The sequence below is a fragment of the Heloderma suspectum genome, chromosome 13, assembly GCF_057233095.1.
Source record: "Heloderma suspectum isolate Gila_16-S chromosome 13, 16-S_ref, whole genome shotgun sequence".
NCBI lineage: Eukaryota > Metazoa > Chordata > Lepidosauria > Squamata > Helodermatidae > Heloderma > Heloderma suspectum.
This window is the reverse complement of record NC_139470.1, coordinates 27395168-27420163: the sequence shown is the minus strand read 5'-3', so window position 1 is coordinate 27420163 and position 24996 is coordinate 27395168. Positions and strand designations below refer to the sequence as shown.

Below are 24996 nucleotides of genomic sequence, written 5' to 3'. Positions count from 1 at the left end.
ACCACTGGGTTGTTTGAGTGCTAAACAACGCAGCGGTTAATTCAACAACAAACCATGAATTTACTGCTGGGTTGATTAGCCTCTAAACAATTCAGCAGCCCAGGTTTGGACATCACGCTGCACAACCTACAAAGGAGCCAATTGTGGGCTGTGGAGTAAAAGCGGAAGTGGCTCTCTCTCTCGTGTACAACAAACCATGGTTTATTTAACCAATGGGTTGTCATTCCGCGCAAACCAGGTCATCAAGTAACAAACAAGCCTGTGTGAACTAGTCCTTAATGACCTCAATCCAAATGCAATGCAATTGGATCAGCATGTATGGAATTTCACCTTGACAGGAAAAAACAGCAACCTGATTTACCAAATACACTTAATCCAAAGTTTTTAAGCCCAATTCCTTCTATGCAAAAAAACAGCATCTCTCTCTCTCTCTCTGATATAAATAAGGCTATTCTGGTTCAGCAACCTCTTCAATAAGATGAATCTTTCTGGTTTCACTCTCTGTTCCTGCAATTCCTTTCAATTGCTAAACATCTCTTCTTTCAGTGCTGTCTAAATGAAAACTGTTCACACACACACACACACACACACACACAGAATAACAAATACCTGTGTTCCAGCAGGAAGGAATCCATTGCAAATACAGACACAGTGTGGCATGGTGGTTAGATTTTTGGACTAAGGTGACCCAAGTTCAACTCCACACTCAGCCATGCAGCTTACTAGGTGACCCTGGGTTTCTCCCCCCTCCCTGCAACCTATCTCACAGGGTTGTTGTGAGGGGAAAAAATAGGGTGGGGGAAGAACTTTTAGCACCTTAGAAGAAATATGGGATACAGCTGTAATATATAAGCAAACAAGCAAATACAAAAGAGATCAAATGCTCGGATGGGTGCCAGCCAGCTTACAAAAGACTGCACACCAAAGTATGAAGAGCAGTGATCCCAAGAGATGCTGATTGCTGAAGGTCCTTCCCTCCTTAATGAAGGCGATTAAGTTACCACAGTCTGAAATTAGGTGCAATTAACCCTAGCATTAGGCAGCTGTGTTGTTGAGAACAGCCACCATGGAGGAGTCGAACAGTGAGGAAGGGCAGGAGGAATCAAGGCCCTGCTCCCAAGCTGGGAGCATTTTGCGGAGATTAGAACTCCTCTCTCATATATATACACCCAAATCCACACCATGCGTCTGTCCAAGGTGAAATAAGGTGCCTAATCTGCAAAGTATTCAAGCTTAGAATCATCTTCCTTTCTCATCCACCTAGAAGCGTGGAAAGGCCAACAACCTGTTCTAGATTTTTTTAGAGTCAAAAAGGTCTTCCACCTACAAGCAAAATTCACCGTGATTAAGTCACAATGGAAGCTTTAAAAAAATAAACAAAAGCTTAAAGTTATCGGGAACCCTGGGGTTTTTTTCAAAGGCTACCAAGGATTCCTGGAAGAGAGTATCAGTAATGGCCCACAGGTTTCCTCTGAAAAAGAGCTTGTCCACTACTGAGTTTTCCCTTCAATGCACATCCAAATGGGGATGTTCTAGACTAGAAAAAACAACAAAGACTCTTGTGGCACCTTAAAGACTAACAAGTTTATTTTGGCATACACATTGGTTCCTGTACTATAGTCTGCTCCATCAGAGCCATCTTCTTCCCCTGTAAAATGATCCTGGGAACAACATACTGCTGTTCCCAGGGGCATTTGGCGGTCCTGGTTTAACATGTGCGGCAGCCAAGTTGAGGCTAGAGGTATAAAGGCCTGGAAAAAAATATCGTTCACCCCCACCTCTGGATTTTTCTCCCCACTGCTTTTCAATGAAAAAATTGGAAATTTAAGAGAATTTTAAAAAAATCATTTCCCTTTAGGAATGAGTAAAATGTTTTTAAGACAAGATTTTATTTACTCCAGATTAATGATTTTTGATGATTTTTATGTAAGACATTCTAACATAAGAAGAGTCATGTTGGATCAGACAAAGGGTCTCTGTAGTACAGCATTCTGTTCACATCGTGGCCAACAGGCTGCCTGTGGGAGACCCACAAGTAGGACATGAGTGCAATTGCACCCTCCCTCGCATGCTCTCCAGCAACTGGCATACAAAAGCATACTGCCTCTGATCTTGGAGGTTGCATATAGCCATCAGGTCTAGTAGCCATTAAGAGCCTTATCCTCCACAAATTTCTGTAATCCCCTTTTAACGTATTTGAAATGGTGGCCATCATTACATCCTGTGGCAGTGAATTCCACAGCTTAACAATGCACTGCATTTAACTATTCAATGGCATTAGAGAATGATAGTACACTATTGAAGGGTCCAGTGTTTTCAATGTTGTTATAAAGTTTAACTTGATATCCAAATATGGCTGCTAATATTATGGCTGTAGAAGACTATTTTTTTTTAAATAATACACCTCTTTTGCTTACTGCAAAATTTGTGGTTTCTATTTTTTGCCTACTTCTCAGATGGTAAAAACTAAGATACCCCTGCTTAGCTAGTGCAGGGTAAAGCAGTTTACAGCTCTCTCGAGCAGTGGGTATATTTGAAAATTTGCTTGTACAAAACTAGGGCATTTACATTTTTTAAGGATGCAATCCAATATATGGATTGCATCCATATATTGTCTAACCCTGATAGACAACTTAACTAAACAAAGCTGGTTTCACTAAAGGACTAGGATTACTTTATTTGATCTGCTTGGGGGGGATTTTATCCTAAAAAGTGGCCTTGTTGTTCAGTCGTGTCCGACTCTTCGTGACCCCATGGATCATAGCACGCCAGGCCTTCCTGTCCTCCGCTCTCTCCTGGAGTGTGCTCAAATTCATATTCATTGCATCGGTGATGCTATCTAGCCATCTCATCCTCTGCCGTCTCCTTCTCCTTTTGCCTTCAGTCTTTCCCAGCATCAGGGTCTTTTCCAGAGAGTTTTCTCTTTGCATTAGGTGGCCAAAATATTTCAGCTTCAGTATCTGTCCTTCCAATGAGCACTCAGGGTTGATTTCCTTTAGGATTGACTGACTGGACCTCCTTGCAGTCCAGGGGACTCGTAGGAGTCTTCTCCAGCACCACAGTTCGAAAGCATCAATTCTTCGGCGCTCAGCCTTCCCTATAGTCCAGCTCTCACAGCCATACATTACTACTGGGAAAACCATAGCTTTGACTAGACGGACCTTTGCCGGCAAGGTGATGTCTCTGCTTCTTACTATGCTGTCTAGGTTGGCCATAGCTTTCCTCCCAAGGAGCAAGCGTCTTTTAATTTCATGGCCACAGTCACCGTCTGCGGTGATCTTGGAGCCCAAGAAAGTAAAATCTGTCACTGCTTCCATTTCTGCCCCTTCTATATGCCAGGAAGTGATGGGGACAGATGCCATGATCTTCGTTTTTTTAATGTTGAGTTTCAAACCAGCTTTTGCACTCTCCTCTTTCACCCTCCACAAGAGGCTCTTGAGATCCTCTTCGCTTTCTGCCATTAGGGTGGTATCGTCTGCATATCGGAGGTTGTTGATAATTCTCCCGGCAATGTTAATTCCGACCTGTGATTCATCCAACCCGGCGTTTCTCATGATGTACTCTGCATATAAGTTAAATAAGCAGGGTGACAATATGCAGCCTTGTCATACTCCTTTCCCAATTTTGAACCACTCGGTTGTTCCATGTCTGGTTCTTACTGTTGCTTCTTGACCCTCGTACAGGTTTCTCAGGAGAAAGGTAAGGTGGTCTGGTACTCCCATCACTTTAAGAATTTGCCACAGTTTGTTGTGATCCACACAATCAAAGGCTTTAGCGTAGTCAATGAAGCAGAAATAGACGTTTTTCTGGAATTCTCTTTCTTTCTTTCTCCATGATCCAGCGAATGTTGGAGATTTGATCTCTAGTTCCTCTGTCTCTTTGAAACCCAGCTTGTACTTCCGGTAGTTCTCGGTTCGCATACTGCTGAAGCCTAGCTTGTAGGATTTTGAGCATCACCTTGCTGGCATGTGAAATGAGCGCAATTGTGCGGTAGTTTGAACACTCTTTGGCATTGCCCTTCTTTGGAATTGGAATGTAAACTGACCTTTTCCAGTCTTGCGGCCATTGTTGAGTGTTCCAAATTTGTTGGCATATTGAATGCAGCACTTTAACAGCATCATCTTTTAGGATTTTAAATAGCTCAGCTGGAATACTGTCATCTCTGCTAGCTTTGTTGTTACTAATGCTTCCTAAGGCCCACTTGACTTCACTCTCTAGGATGTCTGGCTCAAGTTCAGTGACCGCACTCTTAGGGCTATCAGGGACATTAAGATCTTTCCACCTCTTCTTAATCTCATCTGCTTCTGTTAGGTCCCTGTCTTCTTTGTCCTTTATCATGCTCGTCTTTGCACAAAGCATTCCCTTGAGGTCTCCGATTTTCTTGAAGAGATCTCTGGTCTTTCCCATTCTGTTGTTTTCCTCGATTTCTTTGCGTTGTTCATTTAAGAAGGCCTTCTTGTCTCTCCTTGCTATTCTCTGAAACTCTGCATTCAGTTGCATATATCTCCCCCTTTCTCCCTTGCTTTTCGCTTCCCTTCTTTCGAGAGCTACTTGTAAAGCCTCATCAGACAGCCACTTGGCTTTCTTGCATTTCTTTTTCTTTGGGATGGATTTCGTTGTTGCCTCCTGAACAATGTTACGGACCTCCGCCCATAGTTCCTCAGGCACTCTGTCTATCAGGTCTAATCCCGTAAATCTATTCCTCACCTCCACTGTATATTCATAAGGGATATGATTTAGGTCATACCTGAATGGTTTAGTGGTTTTCCCGACGTTCTTCAATTTAAGCCGAAATTTTGCAACAAGAAGCTCACGATCTGAGCCATAGTCAGCTCCAGGTCTTGTTTTGACTGACTGTATAGAGCTTCTCCATCTTTGGCTGCAAAGGACATAATCAATCTGATTTCGATATTGACCATCTGGTGATGTCCATGTGTAGAGTCGTCTCTTGTGCTGTTGGAAAAGAGTGTTTGCTATGATCAGCGTGTTCTCTTGGCAAAACTCGATTAGCTTTTGTCCTGCTTCATTTTGTACACCAAGGCCGTGCCTGCCTGTTATCCCGGTGATTTCTTGACTTCCAATCCCCTATGATGAAGAGGACATCTTTTTTTGGTGTTAGATCTAGAAGGTGTTGTAGGTCTTCATAGAACCCATCAACCTCAGCTTCTTCGGCATCAGTGGTTGGGGCATAGACTTGAATTACTGTGATGTTGAATGGTTTGCCTTGAATTCGTACTGAGATCATTCTATCGTTTTTAAGATTGTACCCCAGTACTGCTTTTCCCACCCTTTTGTTGACTATGAGTGCTACTCCATTTCTTCTAAGGGATTCTTGCCCACAGTAGTAGATATGATGGTCACCTGAATTAAATTCGCCCATGCCTGTCCATTTTAGTTCACTGATTCCCAAGATGTCGATGTTCAATCTTGCCATCTCATGTTTGACCACCTCCAGCGTACCTTGATTCATTGATCTGACATTCCAGGTTCCTAAACAATATTGTTCTTTACAGCATCGGATTTTCTTTTCACCACCAGACACATCCACAGCTGAGTGTCCTTTCGGGTTTGGCCCAGCCGCTTCACTCTTTCTGGCGCTACTTGGAAATACCCTCTGCTCTTCCCCAGTAGTATATTGGACACCTTCCGACCTGAGGGGCTCATCTTCCGGCATCATCTCTTTTAGCCTTGTGATACGTTCCATGGGGTTTTCTTGGCAAGAATACTGGAGTGGGTTGCCATTTCCTTCTCCAGTGGATCACATTTTGTCAGAACTCTCTGCCATGACCTGTCCATCTTGGGTGGCCCTGCACGGCATAGCTTATGGCTTCACTGAGTTACGCAAGCCCCTTCGCCACAACAAGGCAGTGAGCCATGAAGGGGGGGGCAGGGGGAAAGTGGCCTAAAAACATTTAAATAAATAAAATTGCTCTGTAAATTTAATAAACGTGCTAAGTAGTATAATTGTATGCACTAACTATAAACAAGGTGTTGTATTGTTAAAGCAATAGTAAAACAAGTTTAGATCTAATAAGAAAGTAAAATGTGCATATATTTCAATTTCCCCCAAATATCCATGTTTTTCCTGGGAAAAGGCTGGAAAATACATCCCTCTCTCCCCCTCCCCCCTGGATGGCGTCAACATTTTAATTCAATTTTACAGCTCTAGCTGCAGTTTCCCTTTTGAAATAAAGTTTTAAAAAAAATCAAAACAGTACTGACAGATCACCTGGCCACTTCATCTAATAGTAAAAACACCTCCCCACCTGAATTTCCCCACCAACCCACCACTCCTGAAACCTCATTACTTCAGCTGGACCAAACATTTGGCCCACCCCTAATTTCAAACTCTTCTGGAGAGAGTAGCTGCTCCCCTAATGCAGCATGTTTGCAGTCAGGGAGTGCGCTTAGTTCTAGCCTTCTCACCAGAAGCTCAGGTAGCCTCTGTGGCATGGAGCACTTTCCGCAGTTAAGGCTGGTGCGCCAGCTGAAACCTCTCCTGGACAGGAATGGCTTGGCCACAGCGATCCATGTTCTGGCAGCCTCTAGATGAGACTACTGTAATGCGTTCCACATGGAGTATAAGGATATCAATGGCTACTAGTCATGATGGCTACATATTACCTCCAGGATCACAGGCAGCATGCCTCTCAGCACCAGTTGCTGGGGAATATGAGTGGGAGGGTGCTACTATGCTCATGTCTCGCTTGCAGGTTTCTCATGGACATCCGACTTGGGCATCAGCCTAGTTACGTCTTTAGTCTGATCCAGCCCAGCTCTTCTTGTGTTCTTACATGGGTGCCTTCGAAAATGGTCTGGAAGTTAAAATTAGGACCAAAATATGGCTGCTTGACTGCTAATCTCACCAGTACCTAAATACTGCATTGGTTCTCAGTCCGTTCCTAGGCACAGTTGAAAAGTGCTGGTGCTTATCTTTACAGCCCAATGTGGCTTAAGGCTGGGCAAAAGTGTATGAAGAAATATTGCGCAGGGGCTATGCGTGGAGTCTATTAAGTGTAACTACAGACCACTGGCCTCATCTTTATACTAATGAAACCCACACCACCATTTTAATGAACTTATTTTTTTTTCCCCAAAGAAAAACTTAATATTGAGATGCTTTTATCAAAAAATATAAGCCACTGATTGTTCTCTGCCCTGCTATACTACCACATCTTTCACCATTGGCTATGCTGGCTGGGGCTGATGGGAGCTGGAGTCCAACAACATCTCAGACACCACCATCCTCTTCCTACTTGCCAGCCCCAACATATACCTAGTGCCTGGGCTGGCCTCTAGGGTGGAGATGAAATGAACAGCCGCAGTGCTAATCCTCCTCTAAGGCAGGGGTGGCCAACCTGTGGCCATCCAGATGTTGGGCTGCAACTCCCATCAGTTCTAGCTCTAGCTAGTTCTAGTTCTAGCTCCCCAGCCCTGCTCTAAGGACTAAACTGCATGCAACAAATGCGTGTAAGCATTTAACATTTATGTTTTTTATTTTTATTTTCAGCCACTGGGGGTGGAGGTGATGTTAACTTCCCGCCCAAGCACTGCAGTCCTGCTGAAAATCCCCCCCTACACGCACACACACATTACCAAAGCTACTATTAGCCATGTAAGGCAACCTTACACATCAGCTCCGGGTCAGGCAGGGGGGTGATTTTTGGCAGAGATCTAGCGCATGGGGAAAAGATTATCACCACCTTCCTCCCCAACCCACCCCGCCTCTTTTTTGGGCAAAGAACAAAAGGAGCCACAGGCACACACATGTAATATAATGTGCAATTTGGCCCTCAGTCTTGGCTTGGGGAGGGAGGAAGGCCTGTAGCCAGAGCAGCCCCAGGGGAGGTTCTTTTGCAGGGTCCAAGCCAGGGAAAGAAAAAAATCATACATTTGACCAGGGCCCAGGAAAGCTTGCAGTGGGCTACTGAAAGCATGCTCATTATCTAGAGGTAAAACCTGAAGCCAAAAAAAGCCAGTGTGAGAGCCAGTGTGGTGTGGTGGCAAGAGTGTTGGACTAGGAGCTGGGAGATCCAGGTTCTAGCCCCCACTCGGCCATGGAAGCTCACTGGGTGACTTTGGGCCAGTCACAGACTCTCAGCCCAACCCACCTCACAGGGTTGTTATTGTGAGGATAAAATGGAGAGGGGGAGGAGAATGTAAGCCGCCTTGGGTTCCTTGCAAGAGGAAGAAAGGCGGGGTATAAATGCAATAAATAAAAATAAAGCCAAAAAAAAAAAAGGTGTGCATATGGTGTCTGAATCTTGTAAGGTTTACAGGAGCCAATTCACGCATTAGATCAGAACCAAGACATATCCATCTGAGCAGTGTGGGCTGAATCGATCTCCAAGTTCGCTTCATTTGCCTCAGTTCTCCTTCTTTCCTGCCCACCATCTTGGTGTAGTTGGGGATTGAAGCCAGCAACCATACAGCTTGTCAGTGCTTCTGTTCCCCTTGCACCACAGAAGGCTTGAGGGACCTCCAGATCTGCCCACCGCAGATCACTTAAGCAGCCCCTGGGTTCCTGGGGCTTAGTACAAGTCCATGAACCGCTAAGGAAAAACCTTTCTGTCCCTTCACTCTAGGAAAGATGTCATACATTATACACATGCTCTGATTTGTCTCTCTGCTTCTCTCTCCGCGATTTAACCAAGCCTTGCTTATTTGTGCCATCCCAATCCCCACGTCGCATATGCCCCAGTGTGGGTGTCCCTCAGCTTTCTTTGTGCCTCCCCCATCCTAGGAGTGCCTTTTACCAGCTTCACCTGGTACACCAACTATGGCCGCTTGTGGACCGTGATAGCTTAGCCACAGTAGTACAGGCTTTGGTAACTTCACGATTGGATTATCGTAATGCGCTCTATGTGGAGCTGCCTTTGGGCTTGGCCCGGAAGCTGTGGCTGGTGAAGCTGCTAATTGGGGCCTCTTTCTGACTGCAAGCTACACCCTTGCTAAAAGAACTGCACCGGCTGCCAATAAGCTACGCGGCCAAGTTTAAAGTGTTGTTAATATACAAAGCCCTACACAATTTGGGATCAAGTCACCTTAGGGATCGCCTCACCTCTCATACATCCCCACCTGATCTCTGTGATCTGAGGGGGCACATCTGAGGATGCCTCATGCGCCTGAGTTTCATGTCAGGAGCACTTGCAGTAAAGCATTTCGTGTTGCAGCACCCACCCTCTGGAACCCTTCACCAACTGATATTAGGCAGGCCCCCACAGTTCTGACGGTTAGACATCCTCTTAAAACTCATCCCTTCACAAGGCTTTCCCTGAAGTGTGACCCAGCCAGCTATGGTTTGTAGCACACAGTAGAGTGTGCGGTTTTATTGCTGATTAATTTGTACTGTGTTTTTCTTGTTATATTTATTGCTGTTTTTGTCCCACTGTATTTTATGTTCACCACTTCGATAACTTCGTGGAAAGTGGCATATACATTTGAATAATAAATAAAATAAAATAAATCTGGTGCGCATGCATGCTTCCTCTTCTCACTTGGCCTTTCTCCTCTACTTTCCTCCTGTTTCTATAGGGATCCCCAATAAGCTGCTCGTCCAAGCCAAGCACTTTTAGCTAACCGACACTTCTATTCTGTACCAGAGTTGCAGTCTTACCATACTTTGTGGTAAAGCCTATACCCTGTAATCTAGGCCTTGGTTGCGTCTACTGCCAATTTCCCCTTGGTATAAGAGCGCATAGTGTAACTTCTCCATGGCATGCCGTGACTACAAACAAACAGACACAAGCAATCAAATACATGCTTACATATGTGTATATATGAGCATGTATGACTGAAGCTGCAGGTAATCCAATGATAGCCCCAACTGCCATGAAGAAAAGGCATTTTATATATTGCATTTTAGATAGTACAATAACGTTCAGGAGGTCTGGTCTAAGCAGATAGCTTAGTTCCTGGCCTGTACCACTTCCTGGCCTGTACCACACCAGGCCAAACCCTCCCAGTTACGAGGACTTGGCAAGGTGGGCACAGCAAAGCAATTAGTGCCTGTTCTTCTTGCTCTAAATCCACTCCAGTCACAAATACTCCCCAGTGCCCAAGCCCCATGAAAGTTCTGCTTTGTACGCCTTCCCTTTCACCAGTCTCCAAGCAACCACATTCCCTGGGCAGAGATGCTCCTTCATGTTAAGACTCCCCAGGAGACACCCTGCAAAGCGGTGCATGATGATTATGGGTAATAAAAAGGACCTTTTACTGGTTCCGTTTGCAAGATACCGATCTTCCAGAGTGGTAGTCATGTTAGTCTGTCACTATAAATCTGTTAGTACACAAACCGATGGTCCCTGGGGAATGCCAAAGAGACCATAGGATTTTTCAGATTCCCCCTCCCAAAGCCATAGAAATTGCTACAATTTCTGGAGGGGGTCTTAAAGATCTGACCCCCCCCCCACCTCTGCGGGAAGAACCGTGGCGCCTCCTTCCCGAGGTTGCAAAAGCGGCCTTGGATGACCTCATAGAGGCCGGGATGTGCCAAATCCTAAGGCCTCTCTAGCCCCATCTCTGGTAGCACAACTGCTTTAGACTGGCTCAGAGGGGAAAAAGGAGGACAGAGAGGTGAAAATTGCCTCTTTTGGAAGCTGCCAAGAATAGAAGCTTCTGTCTAGCAGGTGTCAACCTGATAGGGTTGCAGCCTTAGCAGCACAAAACCTGTTGTTTTAGGACAAACAAAACAGTGTGGTGTAGTGGTTAAAGCATTGGCCATGCAGCCTACTGGGTGACTTTGGGCCAGTCACAGTCTCTCTGCTTAACCTACCTCACAAGGTTGTTGTTGTGAGGATAAAATGGAGAGGAAAAGGAGAATATATAGATGGGATATAAATGTAATCCCATTTATATCCAAGTGCCCAACATTCCTCTCGTACAGTTTTACGTGACTGAAAGGTTGCACGTGACTGAAAGGTTGCCTGCACTCATAAAGCCCACTGACAGGTATCCCTTTCTTCTCATCCACGTGGGAACAAATGATACCACCAAGCGGAGCTACGAAGAAATCACGTCAGACTTTGAAGCTTTGGGAAGGAAACTCAAGAACTTTGGGGCCCAGATAGTTTTCTCATCCATCCTTCCAATAGTTAAAGAGGGATAGAAAGGGAACGAAAAATACTCCAAGTGAATGACTGGCTATGAAGGTGGTGCCGACGAGAGAGATTTGGATTCTGGGACTACGGGCTATACTTCCTGGAAGATGGGCTGTTGGCAAGGGACGGGTTGCACCTCACAAAGGATGGGAAGAATGTGTTTGGCCACAGCATGAAGAACTTCATCAGGAGGGCTTTAAACTGAATCCTATGGGGAAGGGAGATGTAAAGTTGGGGGTAACAATGGACGTAGGCGCATGCACTGGATGCAGATCTAGAATTGCATTTACAGTGCCAGTTATGTAAAACATTGTGCGGGAATATTAAAATAGCCTACTGTTCCTCTGACAGTTGCTCAATGCCCAATGAAAAGAACGATTAATCCAATTATTAAGTATTTTATTGTTTGCATTAGTTCCTCCTCATTCTCTGAAGCCAAGGAGAATTTGCTCTCAATTCCTTCTTATAGTGCAACAAGATGCAAAAGGGAGCAGCATAAGCCCTTCTGGGTAATGGTGCCTATTTTATGGAATGCCTTTTCTTGAAACACTTCAAGGAACTCCTTGAGGCGTTTCAAGGAACACCTTTCCTTGAATCCGGTTGGCACCATCCCTCGCTAGCTTTCACGGTCATCAAAACATTTCCCTTCTTCCAAAGCACCTGTGGGTACTGGCAATCTATATATGTTTTAAGGATGCCTTTTTATCACTGTTGAACCAGGCTGTGATTTCTTTATTATAAAAACCTATACTGTAGCATTTTTTTAAAAACTGGTTTTGCTTGGAATGTTTTTAGTTTTGTTGTATTTCACACCTAAAGCACTCAGCCTCTAAGTGGAAAAATGACTCAAAAATACTTTATATAGATGACATATGTGTTTATACAACTTTGGTTTATACAAATCAACAGCATTTTTTAAGCTGCAATCCTCAACACACTTCCTAGAGAGTAAGCTCCACTAAACACAGTGGAACTTACTTCTGAGTAAACAAGGATTGCACTATTATTCTCTTTATTGCTCTCTCTCACAAACTTTTTTCCCCCCCAAGAGATCCTACAAGAAAAGATAAGAACATAAGCCATGCTGGGTCAGACCAAGGGTCCATCTAGTCCAGCATTCTGTACACACAGTGGCCAACCAGCTGTTGACCAGGAACCCACAAGCAGGACATGAGCGCAACAGCACCCTCCCACCCATGTTCCCCAGCAAGTGGTGTTCATAGGCTCACTGCCTCTGGTACTGGACGTGGCATATAGCCATCAAGACTAGTGGCCACTGATAGCCTTTTCCACCAGGAATTTGTCTAAACCCCTTTTAAAGCCATCGAAATTGGTGGCCATCACTGTATCCTGTGGTAGTGAGTTCCATAGTTTAACTCTGCGCTGTGTGAAGATGTCCTTCCTTTTATCTGTCCTGAATCTCCCACCAATCAGCTTCATGGGATGACCCCATTGGGTTCTAGTATTCTGACAGGGAGAAAAATGTCTCCCTGTCTACATTCTCCACACCAGGCATCGTTTTGTAGACCTCTAGCATGTCTCCCCTGACCCTCCTCTTTTCTAAGCTAAACAATCCCAGCTGTTGCAAGCTTCTCTCATAGGGGAGGTGCTCCAGCCCCTTGATCATTTTAGTTTCCCTTGTCTGCACTTTTTCCAGCTCTGCTATATCTTTTTTTAGGTGTGGTGGCCAGAACTGGACACAGTATTCCAAGTGTGGCCGCATCATTGATTTGTATAGGGGCTTTCTGCTCTTTAACCAGCTTTCTGCTTTTTAACCAGTAACTGATCCATAGGAGGACCTCTCCTCTTATTCCATGACTGCTAAGTTTGCTCAGGAGTCTTTGGTGAGGGACTCTGCCAAAAGCCTTTTGGAAGATGTCTTTCTCCTGAAAAAGAATGGAATGGCTTCCCCATTACTGCCATTTCACTCAGGCCAGACAAATTTTTGTGAAGTTGTTGGTAAGAATTGTAAAGATGAACTTGCTACCCAATAATTGCATGCACCTTATGTGCTGATACTAGTTAAGTGATGCTCACTGGCCCAAAATAGTTAAATGAGGCTTCACCTGTACACTGATGGGGTCTGCACCCAGGAAAGACAGTTTAGGTCTGTGATAGATAGCTCAATGAGAACGTTAGCTCGGCATGCAGCAACACTGGAAAATGTATTATTAGGAAGGAGACTGAAAAATTAAATAGTAAATAAGATTTATGGGATTCACTACCACATGATGTGGTAATTAGATGGCTTTCAAACAAATTAAACATGATTGGGCACATTTCCAAGGGATTTCCAAGTAGCTAAATGAAAGCACCATGTTCAAAGGCAATATCATCAACATGCCCGCTAACAGCGAACTCAGTGGTGGTGAGCACTGACACAGATGGAGCCAAATGAGGAAATATCAGTATGAAACTTAAGGTTTTCAGAAGTACAGAGAAATATCTTTTAAAAACCCAATGAGGACTGAGCACTCTTAGTAGCCACAGAATGTAGAGTAGGTGGTTGAGTGCCTATCGGTTTGGAAGAAAAACATGGGCACCCCAAAAGAAGGCAGTGGTTTCTAAATACTTGGCATGCAAATTTACATTTGTTTATGAATTAAAAAGGTTTTAGATATGCAATATGCAATATTTTAGATTTAAAAAATGACCCAGTGAAGATCTGAGCTTACACATTTGCAAAAAAAAAAAAAATGTATAAAGGAACCAGAAGTTGGGCACCTCCTGAAACCTGAAACCATCATATTACCTGGCAGAGCCCAATTTGAATGTCTGCAAACCCTCTTTTTCTGTATCATCTCCGGTTAACTATGCAGACATGCTTACTACAACGTCCAGTTGCATTCTCCCCCACCCCACCCCTGCAAACTTGCTTTTTGCAACATCTTGCCTGAAGAAGGGATCTCGAAATCTTGCACATTTGGGGGAGCATCTTTGGAATGGCCTATTAGGAGTATTACATTATCTGGAATGTTGGAATTTTTTTACAGCCACTACGGCTGCCTTTGTTTGTCGTCCATCAATTTAGTTTACAGTCAAAAACAGAACTTTAGGATGTCTGAGCAGGTTCCTTTTTTTGGGTGGCCGGAGCCCTGAGCAAGGCCCCTCCAGGGAGGGGAGGATAGGCTGCAACACTTTTCGCAGGTCCCTTTTGCACCTCCAGGTCCCGGATGCTTTGGCGGGGTGGCGGGAGCAGGGCAGCACACAACCAGGGAAAGGTGTCGCTTGCCCGTCCTCCTTACAAAACTTCTCCAGCGATGTCCATATCAGGTCACTGTTTGAAGCAGAACGCCGGATTAGGCAGACCTTTGCTCTGACCCTGCAGGTAACTTATGTAAGTTCCCGGCTCGGTAAACGACAAAGACAGACTGCCCTGGAACTCACCCACAGCGGCTCTCCGTGGCTACGGCTGGGCTTGGAACAGACCTCCGCCATCAACTAACATCTCAGGCCAGCCACTGACCCCGCAGCCTAACCAACCCTCTCCCCATCCCCATAATTAAGGGGAAGGAGCCAGTTCATACAACAGCCCTGCAAGGTAGGTCGATGGGGATTGCGAGAATGACACAGAGCGCTCGCGAACTCTCCAGCGGCGTGAGCTCAGGCCCGCGTACCAGGGTGCTCAGTCCCGCTGAAGCCAACTGCGGGAGGGGCTTACTTCCGAGTAAACGCGCACAGACAGGAGCCGAGTTGCGCAGCTCCGCGCGAGATCTACTGGGTCGCCTGCGCTCCCAAGGGGGTAGGAGGCAGCCCAGAGAAGCGGACATCGCGGGACGCCTTGGATGGCGGCGGGGGGGGGGTGAAATCAGCCCCTTAGGGCTCAATCCTGCGCGTGTTTTAGACCGAGGAAAACTCGAACAGCTCCCAGCATCCCCCGGCCGGGGGATGCTGGGGGCTGTTCGAGTTTTCCTCCGTCTAAACACGCGCAGGAGCGCGCCCTTACCTACGCGCTTTGGAGGGCATGGGGCGCGTGCCAAAATCTGGGGAAGTCCAGGTTTTGACGGGGGTCTCCTTAAAGGGCCCCTCCTGCCACCCCTCCCCCATAATTCACCGGGGGGGGGCTGAGGCTCCCCCCGCTCCCCCCAGGGGGGGCTGAGGCCCCCCCCGCCCCGCCCAGGGGGGCGCCTCCAGTCGCGCGGCGCCCTGCCCACCTTCGCCAGCGCCTCCTGCTGCTTGGCGCTCAGGTCCCCGACGTGGCCACTCATCCCCGCCCGCGCACCGGCCGCCGCTCCGACTGGCTGCTCCCTGCCCGGCGGCCGCCTCTAGACGCTGGCCTGGCCCAGCCCGGCTCTCTCCGGCCCGCAAGACCCGCCTCCCCCCCGGTCCTTAAAGGGGAAACGCCTGGCTGGGCGGAACCGGCGCGGAGGCGGAACGTTTACGCGCGCCGGGAGGAAGAGGGCCCGTGCGGCGGGGCGGCAGAAGAAGAAGGAGCGGGATCGCCTCGACCGGTTCTGCTTCGATGAGAAGCAGCCTGTCCTCCGAAGGTGTTGGACTACAACTCCTAACTGCTGGCCGTGCTGCCTGGGGATGATGGGGGTTGCAATCCAGCCCCTCTGGAGAGCCCCGGGAAGAGGCTGATGGGCAGGCAACCCGGTGCCTTCCAGAGGGTTTGGACCACAAACTGGAAGCCCCAGCTTGGTGATGGTTCAGCTTGGTCGAGTGTGCTGTCTGCGGTCAGCTAGGGAGGACCAAACAACAACAAAAAACATTTAAGAGCGCAGTCCGATGCATGTTTAGGCAGAAAAACGCCCTGCAACTCCCAGCGTTGCTGGCTGGGGAATGCTAGCAGTTGTAGGACTTTGCGTAGGATCGCACTCTAAGGCTTCGACCCTATGCACACTTACTGGCGGGACTTGCTTCTGAGATGTGCATAGGGTTGTGCTGTAAAGGGGCAATGCTGTGCATGTTTGGACAGGAAAAAAAAGCCCTACAACTCGCGGCGTTCCCCAACCAGCCATGACTGGGGATTGTAGGACATTTTTCTGTCTAAACATCAATAGGATTGCACCAACAAGTTTGCCCAGCATCTTACAAATAATAACATAAAATGTAAAATAGAAAAGATATATCCCTAGGGATTTGGTGGACATCTCACAAACCTGCTGTTAAAATCTTCAAATTATGCTAGTAAAACTGTGGCTTGTTAGTCAGGGAAGCTTGTTTAAATAAAAATGTCTTCGGAAGCTTCACTTGAGCCCTTAGTCTGACAGTTTAAGTGAGAAATGCTTCTCTTCATGGGATATGCCAAAGTAACTTCAAAAGCAGTTGTGAGTTATGGTTGCAGCCGTTTTACTAACACTTAACTCTCCTGTTTTAGGAAATAGCTGTTTTGCTTTATTGCACTTGTGGGGAAACTATTGAGAAAATGTTAATCCACCTCTCTTAAAACAATATAAGATGTCTTATTATGAAATGCAAATGCCAAGTGCTTAATGATAAATAATTAAGAATTTGAAAAAGTAAATAAGTAAAAAGTAATAATTGTATTACAGGGAAGATACAAGTTTACAAGCAGGTTCATAATGAATTCTGGGAAAATGGCATACAAAATAATGGTCAAGTTGACTTGGATGATATCCAAACAGAAAATGCTAATTTAAAGCCCTATCACATGGGTCAAAAAGTTATTTGAGTAATGAACTGATGTGAGACTGTATTATTCCAGGTCAAAAGTGTACTTAAAGTTTTCACTTATCAATTAATGAGCAAAAACTGTTGTGTAAGGTATATACATCCAAAAGCTTGATATATAAGTGTCTAGAAAAAATTATAGACTTGGTGCGCAATCCTAAGTAGATAGGTGGCTACCTCCAACCTCAGAGGTGACCACCTATCCAAAGCAAGGCAGGAGAGGCACAGGGGGATCATTCCCTCCACGCCTCTCCTGCCTTGCTGTTTTTTGCTAGACAGCTGTTTTTGGCTGTCTAGCAGCACGGGGGCTGGCCGGGAGAGGAAGCTGCCATACGACAAATAGGATGTGTCGTATGCGCAGCTCCGCTCTCCCTGCCCCGGAATGCCCCCCAGCCCGGCCCCTTTTCAGTCGCTCCATGCTCGTCTTCCGAGCACGGATGACGGAGCTTCCCCACACTGCCTCGGAGGCAGTGCAGATGAGGGGAGAGGTTGGTTCTCCAGGAACCGACCTCGGAGCACAGGCTCTGAGGTCGGTTCCCGGAAAACCAGATATCCTGTGGCCATCTAGCCACTGTCTAGCAGCCATATTGGCAAATTTTCAGTAAGGACCTATCTTCTGAAAGGTATAATTCAAACTTGATCATATCTAGCCTGAAAGGTGTATGTGTAAGCCTTTTTTGTATGTTCTAATTTTTAAAGAATGCTTAATAACAATGAGATAATTAAGACTCTCAGCCCCGATTTATGGGACAGTAGATAATATTAGCGATGAAGTAATTTCTACAAAAAAAGGTATAGATAAATATGTGCTGATTTTACAATGTAGGAGCTTCTGCTTAGATGCTCACCAGGCCTGTGCACCTGTCAGCTGAATAGCCAATTCAGTACTGAATGGAGAATTTAGTACTTAGAATGAGATCTCTCTCTTTTTTTCGGACTAGAAGTCTAAGAACAAGAAATGTTTAAGAAGTTCTATTTCCTGTTAAATTATTATGATCTAAGGATTTTTAGCAATTCCATGTTTAACAACAAAAATGTTTTTATGTTATTTTATGGAAGTTATATTTTAATGTGATGGTACAGGTATATTTCTAATAAAAATGAAAGATGGATCAAAAGCTTTTTCTTTTACTAATTCTTGTTAGTACAAAACCAAAATTGAATCCACCTAAAACAATGTTGGTGTATGCTTTGTGTGAAGTGTATTGATCAGCTATGGGTAGTTAACTGACAGCCAAAGGCTTCCTAAATATTGGAACTATAGTTTGAAAATGCTTAGCAAAAGCCAAATCTGTAACATAAGGAGCTCTGAGTCTGGTCAGCATCTGGATGGGAGACCAACGGAGAATCACACCTATGTTTCCGAGTGTCAGGAAGGTTATCAATATAGTTGAGTTATGTGGTTATCAATGTAAGTGTCTGCAACCACCTTCCCCAACCTGGTGCCCTCCAGATGTGTTGGACTGCAACTACCATCATTCCCAGCCAGTATGGCCAATGGAAGTTGCAGCTGGGCAGGGGGGGCTGGTCTGAAAGTACTATAGAAGCAATAAGATAATAAAACCCATTAATTAAAGCGAAATCGTGATGCTCATCTGAAGCTGTTTTACACGGAGACAGATCCTTGGTCTGTTTAGCCCAGTACTGTCTTCTTCAGTGGTAGGCAACCTGGTGCCCTCCAGTTGTTTCAGACTACAACTCCCGTAAGCCCCAGACAACATAGCCAATTATCAGGGATTATGGGGGTTGTAATCTATAACATCTGGAAAGCGCCAGGTTAAGGGAAGGCTCCTCTAAAAACAAGCTCATAACACATCAGGACAAGTTATCTTCTGTTAGAGATGTTTGTACTTCTGTGCAATAAAACAAAACACCCTAGATGGTGCTTTTGATGGTGAGAATTGATACCACTTTCTTTTTGGACTGCCGGAGAGGGGGGAAAAGTGAAGAAGCAAGCAGAATCTTTTGTCTCCTTTGCCTTTAACAGCAGCTGGATGTGCAGAAAGTGAGCTGATGAGATAAGCATTACTACTGGACAAACATCTGCATGCCAACCTCCTGCTAAAGGGACGGGGCAGTTGCAACGTTGGTGACCCTCAAGGGGTGTTGCAACCAGGGGAGGCTGCCAGCCTCCACTGGTTGCAAAGGTGCTGCCTCCCTCTGCACCCGCCTCTCACCTGGAATAACCAGCAGCTCACGCCATCCAGGGCCCCCACCACTCTAGAAGCCAGCAAAGATAACGCTGTTGAGCCAGGCAAACTTTCTCTGCTCTAACCTTAGGCCCTGGGTTTTGCCCTCCTGGTTACCACATGGTTCATGGCTAAACTGCTTTGATAAGGAAGGCAACAGGGCAAAAAAACTGTATTCATTTGGACAAGAAAAAGACAAGAGACCTCTTTGTCCCTAACTGGACTGAAATGCAACAGATGAGCCCCCTGTCTTTCCCCATGAACAAACGTGGGGACTTGCAAACCACAGTCTGAGCCCCAGAACCTGTTTTCAGTGCCAGGGGTCAGTCCTGGAACATATGAAATAAGTAGCCACTAGAAATACGTTGCATTTATACAGTATTCCCAAGTGCTTTGCTTACTAGCTTTGTTCTTTATGTCCTTTATCTTAGTAATCCATACAACAGCCTTATAAGACAGACCAGTGTCATCATTTTCCCATGTTACAGATGCAGGGATTGGTGGGAGGGGGTGAGGCTCCGAGGCCTACTTAAGGCACTGAGTTGGTGGCTGAACGGGGTAAGGATGGGTGAGAATTTCAGTTCAGTTTTTGATAAGAATTGACTAAAATTCACGAAGTTCTTATTTGAGACAAAAAGAAATTGAGATTTTTTAAAAACAATGTGGGAGAAACCAAAATGGACAGATTCACCCATGTGGGCCCAGGGCTTTGAGCACTTTGCTCTTCAAAGTCTGGGTCTGAATCCCTGTGAATTCAACCCTGCTAATGTGTGATGAGGGTTGCCACCTCTTTTTTTTCTGACAGGCTCTTCATCTTTAACAATTATATGGCAAGCAGATACAGCATGATCCTACTCCTTGCTGGGAATAGCTGCACCTACTGAATTTGGCTGGTGCAGACGGGCGAGAAATTCACTTCAGTTCGCTTTTGATAAGAATTTGACAACATTCGCAAAGTTCTTCATATTCTGGAAATAACTTATTTATTTACATCATTCATATACCACTTCACATCTAAATAGATTCTGGAGTGGTGAACAATAAAAGTTAAAAAGAATAAAACTGTTAAAAATCCTTTGTTAGTTTTTAGTTTCATATCACAAAAGAACAATATATCAAGAAATCAACAGTGTCCGCTTGTCTGTGTCTTTGTACTGATTTTTGTACAAGAATAACAATTCTCAAATCCTGGATATTGTTGCATGAATTTCTGTTCTTTTTCTTACAGTCCTTTTTCCTCTACCAACCCTCCCTCCCACCATCCTCCAATAACACCCATGACCTGAGTGATCCCACCTCAGGACCAACTCAGGAAAATAAACAAACAAGAATAAAACTTGAGATTGTAAAAATTCAAATTGGGGAGAAAATGAAACGGAGAAATTTGCTCATCCCTAAGCAAGAGAAGGGAAGGTGTAGCCCGCTTGATGATGCGGGGCTGTAACTCCCATCAGCCTTAGCCTAGCCAATGGTGAGGGATGATGAGAGTTGTCATCTAACAACCTCTGCAGGGCCACCCTGCTCTCCATCCTTGTGGTAGAGGCAAAATTTGCATGTGGGAATTCCTGGTTCCCACAGCTCAGTCTATTATGGCGCAATCCTATGCATGTTTAGACAGACAAAAATCCCCACAACTCTCCCAGCATTGCTATGTTGGCTGAGAAATGCTGGCAGTTTTAGGACTGTTTTCTGTCTAAAGATGAATAGGATTGCTGCCTTAGCTGCTAAGACATGAGTTGCGGTCAGTGCTGAAGTAGGGAGAGTCTATAGGCATATGCAGAGTTTTTTCCTCTACCCTACCCATGCACATCAGGGACAGGGAGGTGGATGGAAGGGGTATGTACAAGGCTGCCGGATCAAAGTATAGCTGGTTTCAAGGCAAGCTGAACTGTTGATTCTTTCTATTCCCCGCAACACACCCATATGTAATATATTTGTTGTTGTTGTTGTTCAGTTGTTCAGTCGTGTCCGACTCTTCGTGACCCCATGGACCATAGCACGCCAGGCTTTCCTGTCCTACGCTCTCTCCCGGAGCATGCTCAAGTCCATATTCATTGCATCGGTGATGCTATCTAGCCATCTCATCCTCTGCCGTCCCCTTCTCCTTTTGCCTTCAGTCTTTCCCAGCATCAGGGTCTTTTCCAGAGAGTTTTCGCATTAGGTGGCCAAAATATTTGAGCTTCAGCTTCAGTATCTGTCCTTCCAATGAGCAGTCAGGGTTGATTTCCTTTAGAATGGACTGACTGGACCTCCTTGCAGTCCAGGGGACGCGTAAGAGTCTTCTCCAGCACCACAGTTCGAAAGCATCCATTCTTCGGCGCTCAGCCTTCCTTATGGTCCAGCTCTCACAGCCATACGTTGCTACTGGGAAAACCATAGCTTTGATTAGACGGACCTTTGTCGGCAAGGTGATGTCTCTGCTTCTTACTATGCTGTCTAGGTTTGCCATAGCTTTCCTCCCAAGGAGCAAGCGTCTTTTAATTTCATGGCTACAGTCACCGTCTGCGGTGATCTTGGAGCCCAAGAAAGTAAAATCTGTCACTGCTTCCATTTCTTCCCCTCCTATATGCCAGGAAGTGATGGGGCCAGATGCCACGATCTTCGTTTTTTTAATGTTGAGTTTCAAACCAGCTTTTGCACTCTTCACTTTCACCCTCAACAAGAGGCTCTTGAGATCCTCTTCGCTTTCTGCCATTAGGGTGATATCGTCTGCGTATCGGAGGTTGTTGATCATTCTCCCGGCAATGTTAATTCCGACCTGTGATTCATCCAACCCGGCGTTTCTCATGATGTACTCTGCAAATAAGTTAAATAAGCAGGGCGACAATATACAGCCTTGTCGTACTCCTTTCCCAATTTTGAACCAGTCGGTTGTTCCATGTCCAGTTCTTACTGTTGCTTCTTGACCCTTGTACAGGTTTCTCAGGAGACAGGTAAGGTGGTCTGGTACTCATGTAATATATATATACACCTAATTAGAATAATGCTTCAGTACATCTGATGAAATGGACTCTAGTTCACAAAAACTTGTTATATGCCATAATAGAAGTGTTAGTCTTTAGAGTGCCTCAAGACTCTTAGTCGGTTTTGGACTAATTCTGATGCTTTACTTACAGAACTGAGCCATTGAGTCTAAGCTGGGAAGTACTGTAAACGCCCTGTTACAGAGAGATGTTCACTCAATCTCCACAGCCCACTGTGGCTTATTTAAGCCATGGTTGCAGTGTGTGTTGGTGGCCATTTTGAATATTCAACCCTGGCGGGGCGTTGGCATGGTTTGCCATGTTATCTGAACCTGGGCGTCATGGCTTGTTGGAGGGGAAAACAACCCTCCAATAACCCATGGCCTCTTCTACGTGGGTTGCCCTGAGGCAACAAACCTGAAAAAAGACTGTTGATAGCCCTGATACTCAGGTGATGTGTCTTCGCAGGAGCTCAGATGACCCAAGAAGGCTCATCTTCCAGTGTGATGTGTGCCATCTTCTGTCAGCAATGCCTTTCTCCATTCTGCATTGGGCAAACAGGCCAATCGGCAATCGCAACTGAAAGAATAAATAGACAAAAGTCTGACATCAGAAGTGAAAATATTTAAAAACCAGTGGCAGAACACTTCAGCCTCCCAGTCACTCTTGTCACTGATCTTAAAATGGCCATTGTGGAATAAAGAAACTTCAAATGGAGATTAGAGGCCATTGAGTTAGAACTGAGCCTGTTGATGAATTCTATCACCAGAGGCTTGAATCCAGATAAAGGATTTATATCACACTTCATGTGTGAATTGGCTTACCCAGTACCAGGATGTCTGCATTATCAGCAGCAACTGTTTTGTGATTGTGATTGTTACCATCAGTACTTTCTGCTTTTGATTTCCATTTGAGCTCAATATTTACAATCCCTCCCCACCCTCACACGTACTGTATACGTACCTGAAATTCTCGGTAAGATTCCATGCATCTGTTGAAGTGGGTTATTGACAATGAAAGCATATGCCAAAGTATTTTTTTTAGTCTTTAAGGTCCCATAAGACTGATGTTCTTTGCTGCAATAGACTAACATGGCTGCCCCTCTGGAAATGTTTACCAGAAGGTTAGGTGATGGTTGAAGAAAATGACTCAACCAGATTCCCTTCCCTCTAGCCAGGGAAAGGTGATAAGGTCTCCGTGTGTAACAAGAAAACAGAAGAGTTTAAGAGATATGCAGGTTGAGTTCGCACTTAACACTAACCCATGGTAGGGGTTGCTGAATTCCGGGTTGTCGTGATGTGTGAGCGTGGCTGTGCTAACAAATCATGGTTGGTTAATCACAAACAACCCAGAAAGAGAACCCATGGTTTGTTGTTGGATTGTGAACTCTGGGTTGTTTAAACCATGAATCATTGTTACGTGTGAACCCAGAACTGTGAATTGTTCATGGGTTGTTTCACCAGGCTGCAGAAGTGGCAGGCAAGAGTGGTCAAAAACACCAACTGTTCTACATGCCAGTACCACAATGTTGCAAAGGCATTTGGAATACAGGGAAGGAGCTGGGGAAGGATGGGGGAAACAACCCAGGGACTGAGAAAACAAACTATGGTTTATTTGATCATCTGCCTGGACAAATCCTGGGTAGGGCAATGAACCATGGGCTAACTGTGGTTAAATAAATCATAGATTAGCATTATGTGTGAATCAGGTCATTGACAGCTAGGTTTGGGCTTAGAGCACTCACTGTCTCCCTACATATCTGATGTGGACTTACCTGTACACTACAATTGACATCTGAAGCCCTCCTTCACAGGACATTTGTGCAGGGGATGACAACAAGGGAGAGGGCCTTTTCAGTGGTGGCCCCTGACTGTGGAATGCTCTCCCCAGTGAGGTCCACCTGGTCCCAACATTGTCATCATTTGGCACCAGGTTAAGCCTTTCCTCTACTCCCAGGCATTTGATGGCATATGATGGGGCTTTATAATTTTAATTGTTTTATCAGGTCTTGGTATTTTATTGTTTTTAGCTGTTTTAAATAGTTTTAAATTTTTGTATGTTTTAAATCCTGTTCTAAAATGCCTTGGGTCTTTTTCTGAGGAAGTCATCGAATAAATTTTGATGATAATAATAATAATACTATTGTGGGAGCAGTGGACTTTGGCTGTCTGTTGGAGCCTTTACATTCCACCTACGCTCAACCTATACACTTGTAAACAAATGCAAACATTACAAAATTCCTCCTTCCCCAGGAAACCAAATCTGGATAAGCACTGCAACCCTGAAACTTGTCACCGAAACTTGTCACCGCTCGGAGAAGTGGGGGGACCACTACACTGTTTTCATGTGGATTCCTAATACAGTTGAAAGAGGCTTTAAAAAAGGAAGACCAGTGTCTTGTTAACTCCCAGTGTGCTGATTAAAATCAGCCCTCCCAGATTAATCAGTGATAGCATTTATTACATAACCTTTGCATGAAACTCATTAGCGTTTACAGCCCCAGCTGGAAGTTAATTTGGGCGCTAACTTCAACGCCTGCTGGGTGTGCATGGGCCAGTAGACCAGAGTGGAAGAGTGCAGGGAGCTGTAGCCGAGAAGGCGGCTCTGACACTTTTCCACTGGATCAGGCTTCATTTAAGCAGCTATTCTTCTGCAAAGCCTTTCTTCACTAAGACTGCAATCCTACACCCACTTACTGGAGAGTAAGCCCTATTGACTACAATGACACATACTTTTAATTAAGCATGCATAGGGTTGTGCTGTAAGTTTGCACACTTACTGCTTATCCCCTCCACCCTGTTTTTGTTTTTCTTTTCCAGGTGACGCTCAGCATTCTGTTGCTACTAAGTATGCTCTCCATTGGGCTGGGGGTTTGGGGGGGGCAGGGAGGTGAGGTTGCTCCATTTGCTTTTATTTTTTGAAGGTGTGTTTTTATCTTTGCAGACATAGGGGTTCCCCCCTGAGCATGCTGATGCCTCTCTTGTTTCTCAGTGGTCCAGTTCTTTTTCCATTTCTGTTGGCACTCACCACCTGAGTTCACAATTAGCGGGAGTGATCAATAAAGACAAAGTATGCTTTCTCCGTTTATTTGTTTATATACTGCCTTTCTTC

The 24996-nt window shown here is 45.3% G+C and overlaps 1 protein-coding gene across 2 annotated transcripts in view; it reads right to left on the bottom strand.

Moving 5' to 3' along the window:
• The window catches only part of SEC14L2 (SEC14 like lipid binding 2), a 38525-nt gene extending 23122 nt beyond the window's left edge, over positions 1–15403 (bottom strand). For both annotated transcript variants that reach the window (XR_014785704.1, XM_084819434.1), the window contains exon 1: positions 15254–15403. Coding sequence is in view for 1 of the 2 variants with exons in the window: in XM_084819434.1 (XP_084675560.1) it covers positions 15254–15307 (54 nt within the window). In the remaining variant the exon portion in view is untranslated. The remainder of the gene's footprint in view (positions 1–15253) is intronic.
• Between the last annotated feature and the right edge of the window lie 9593 nt (positions 15404–24996).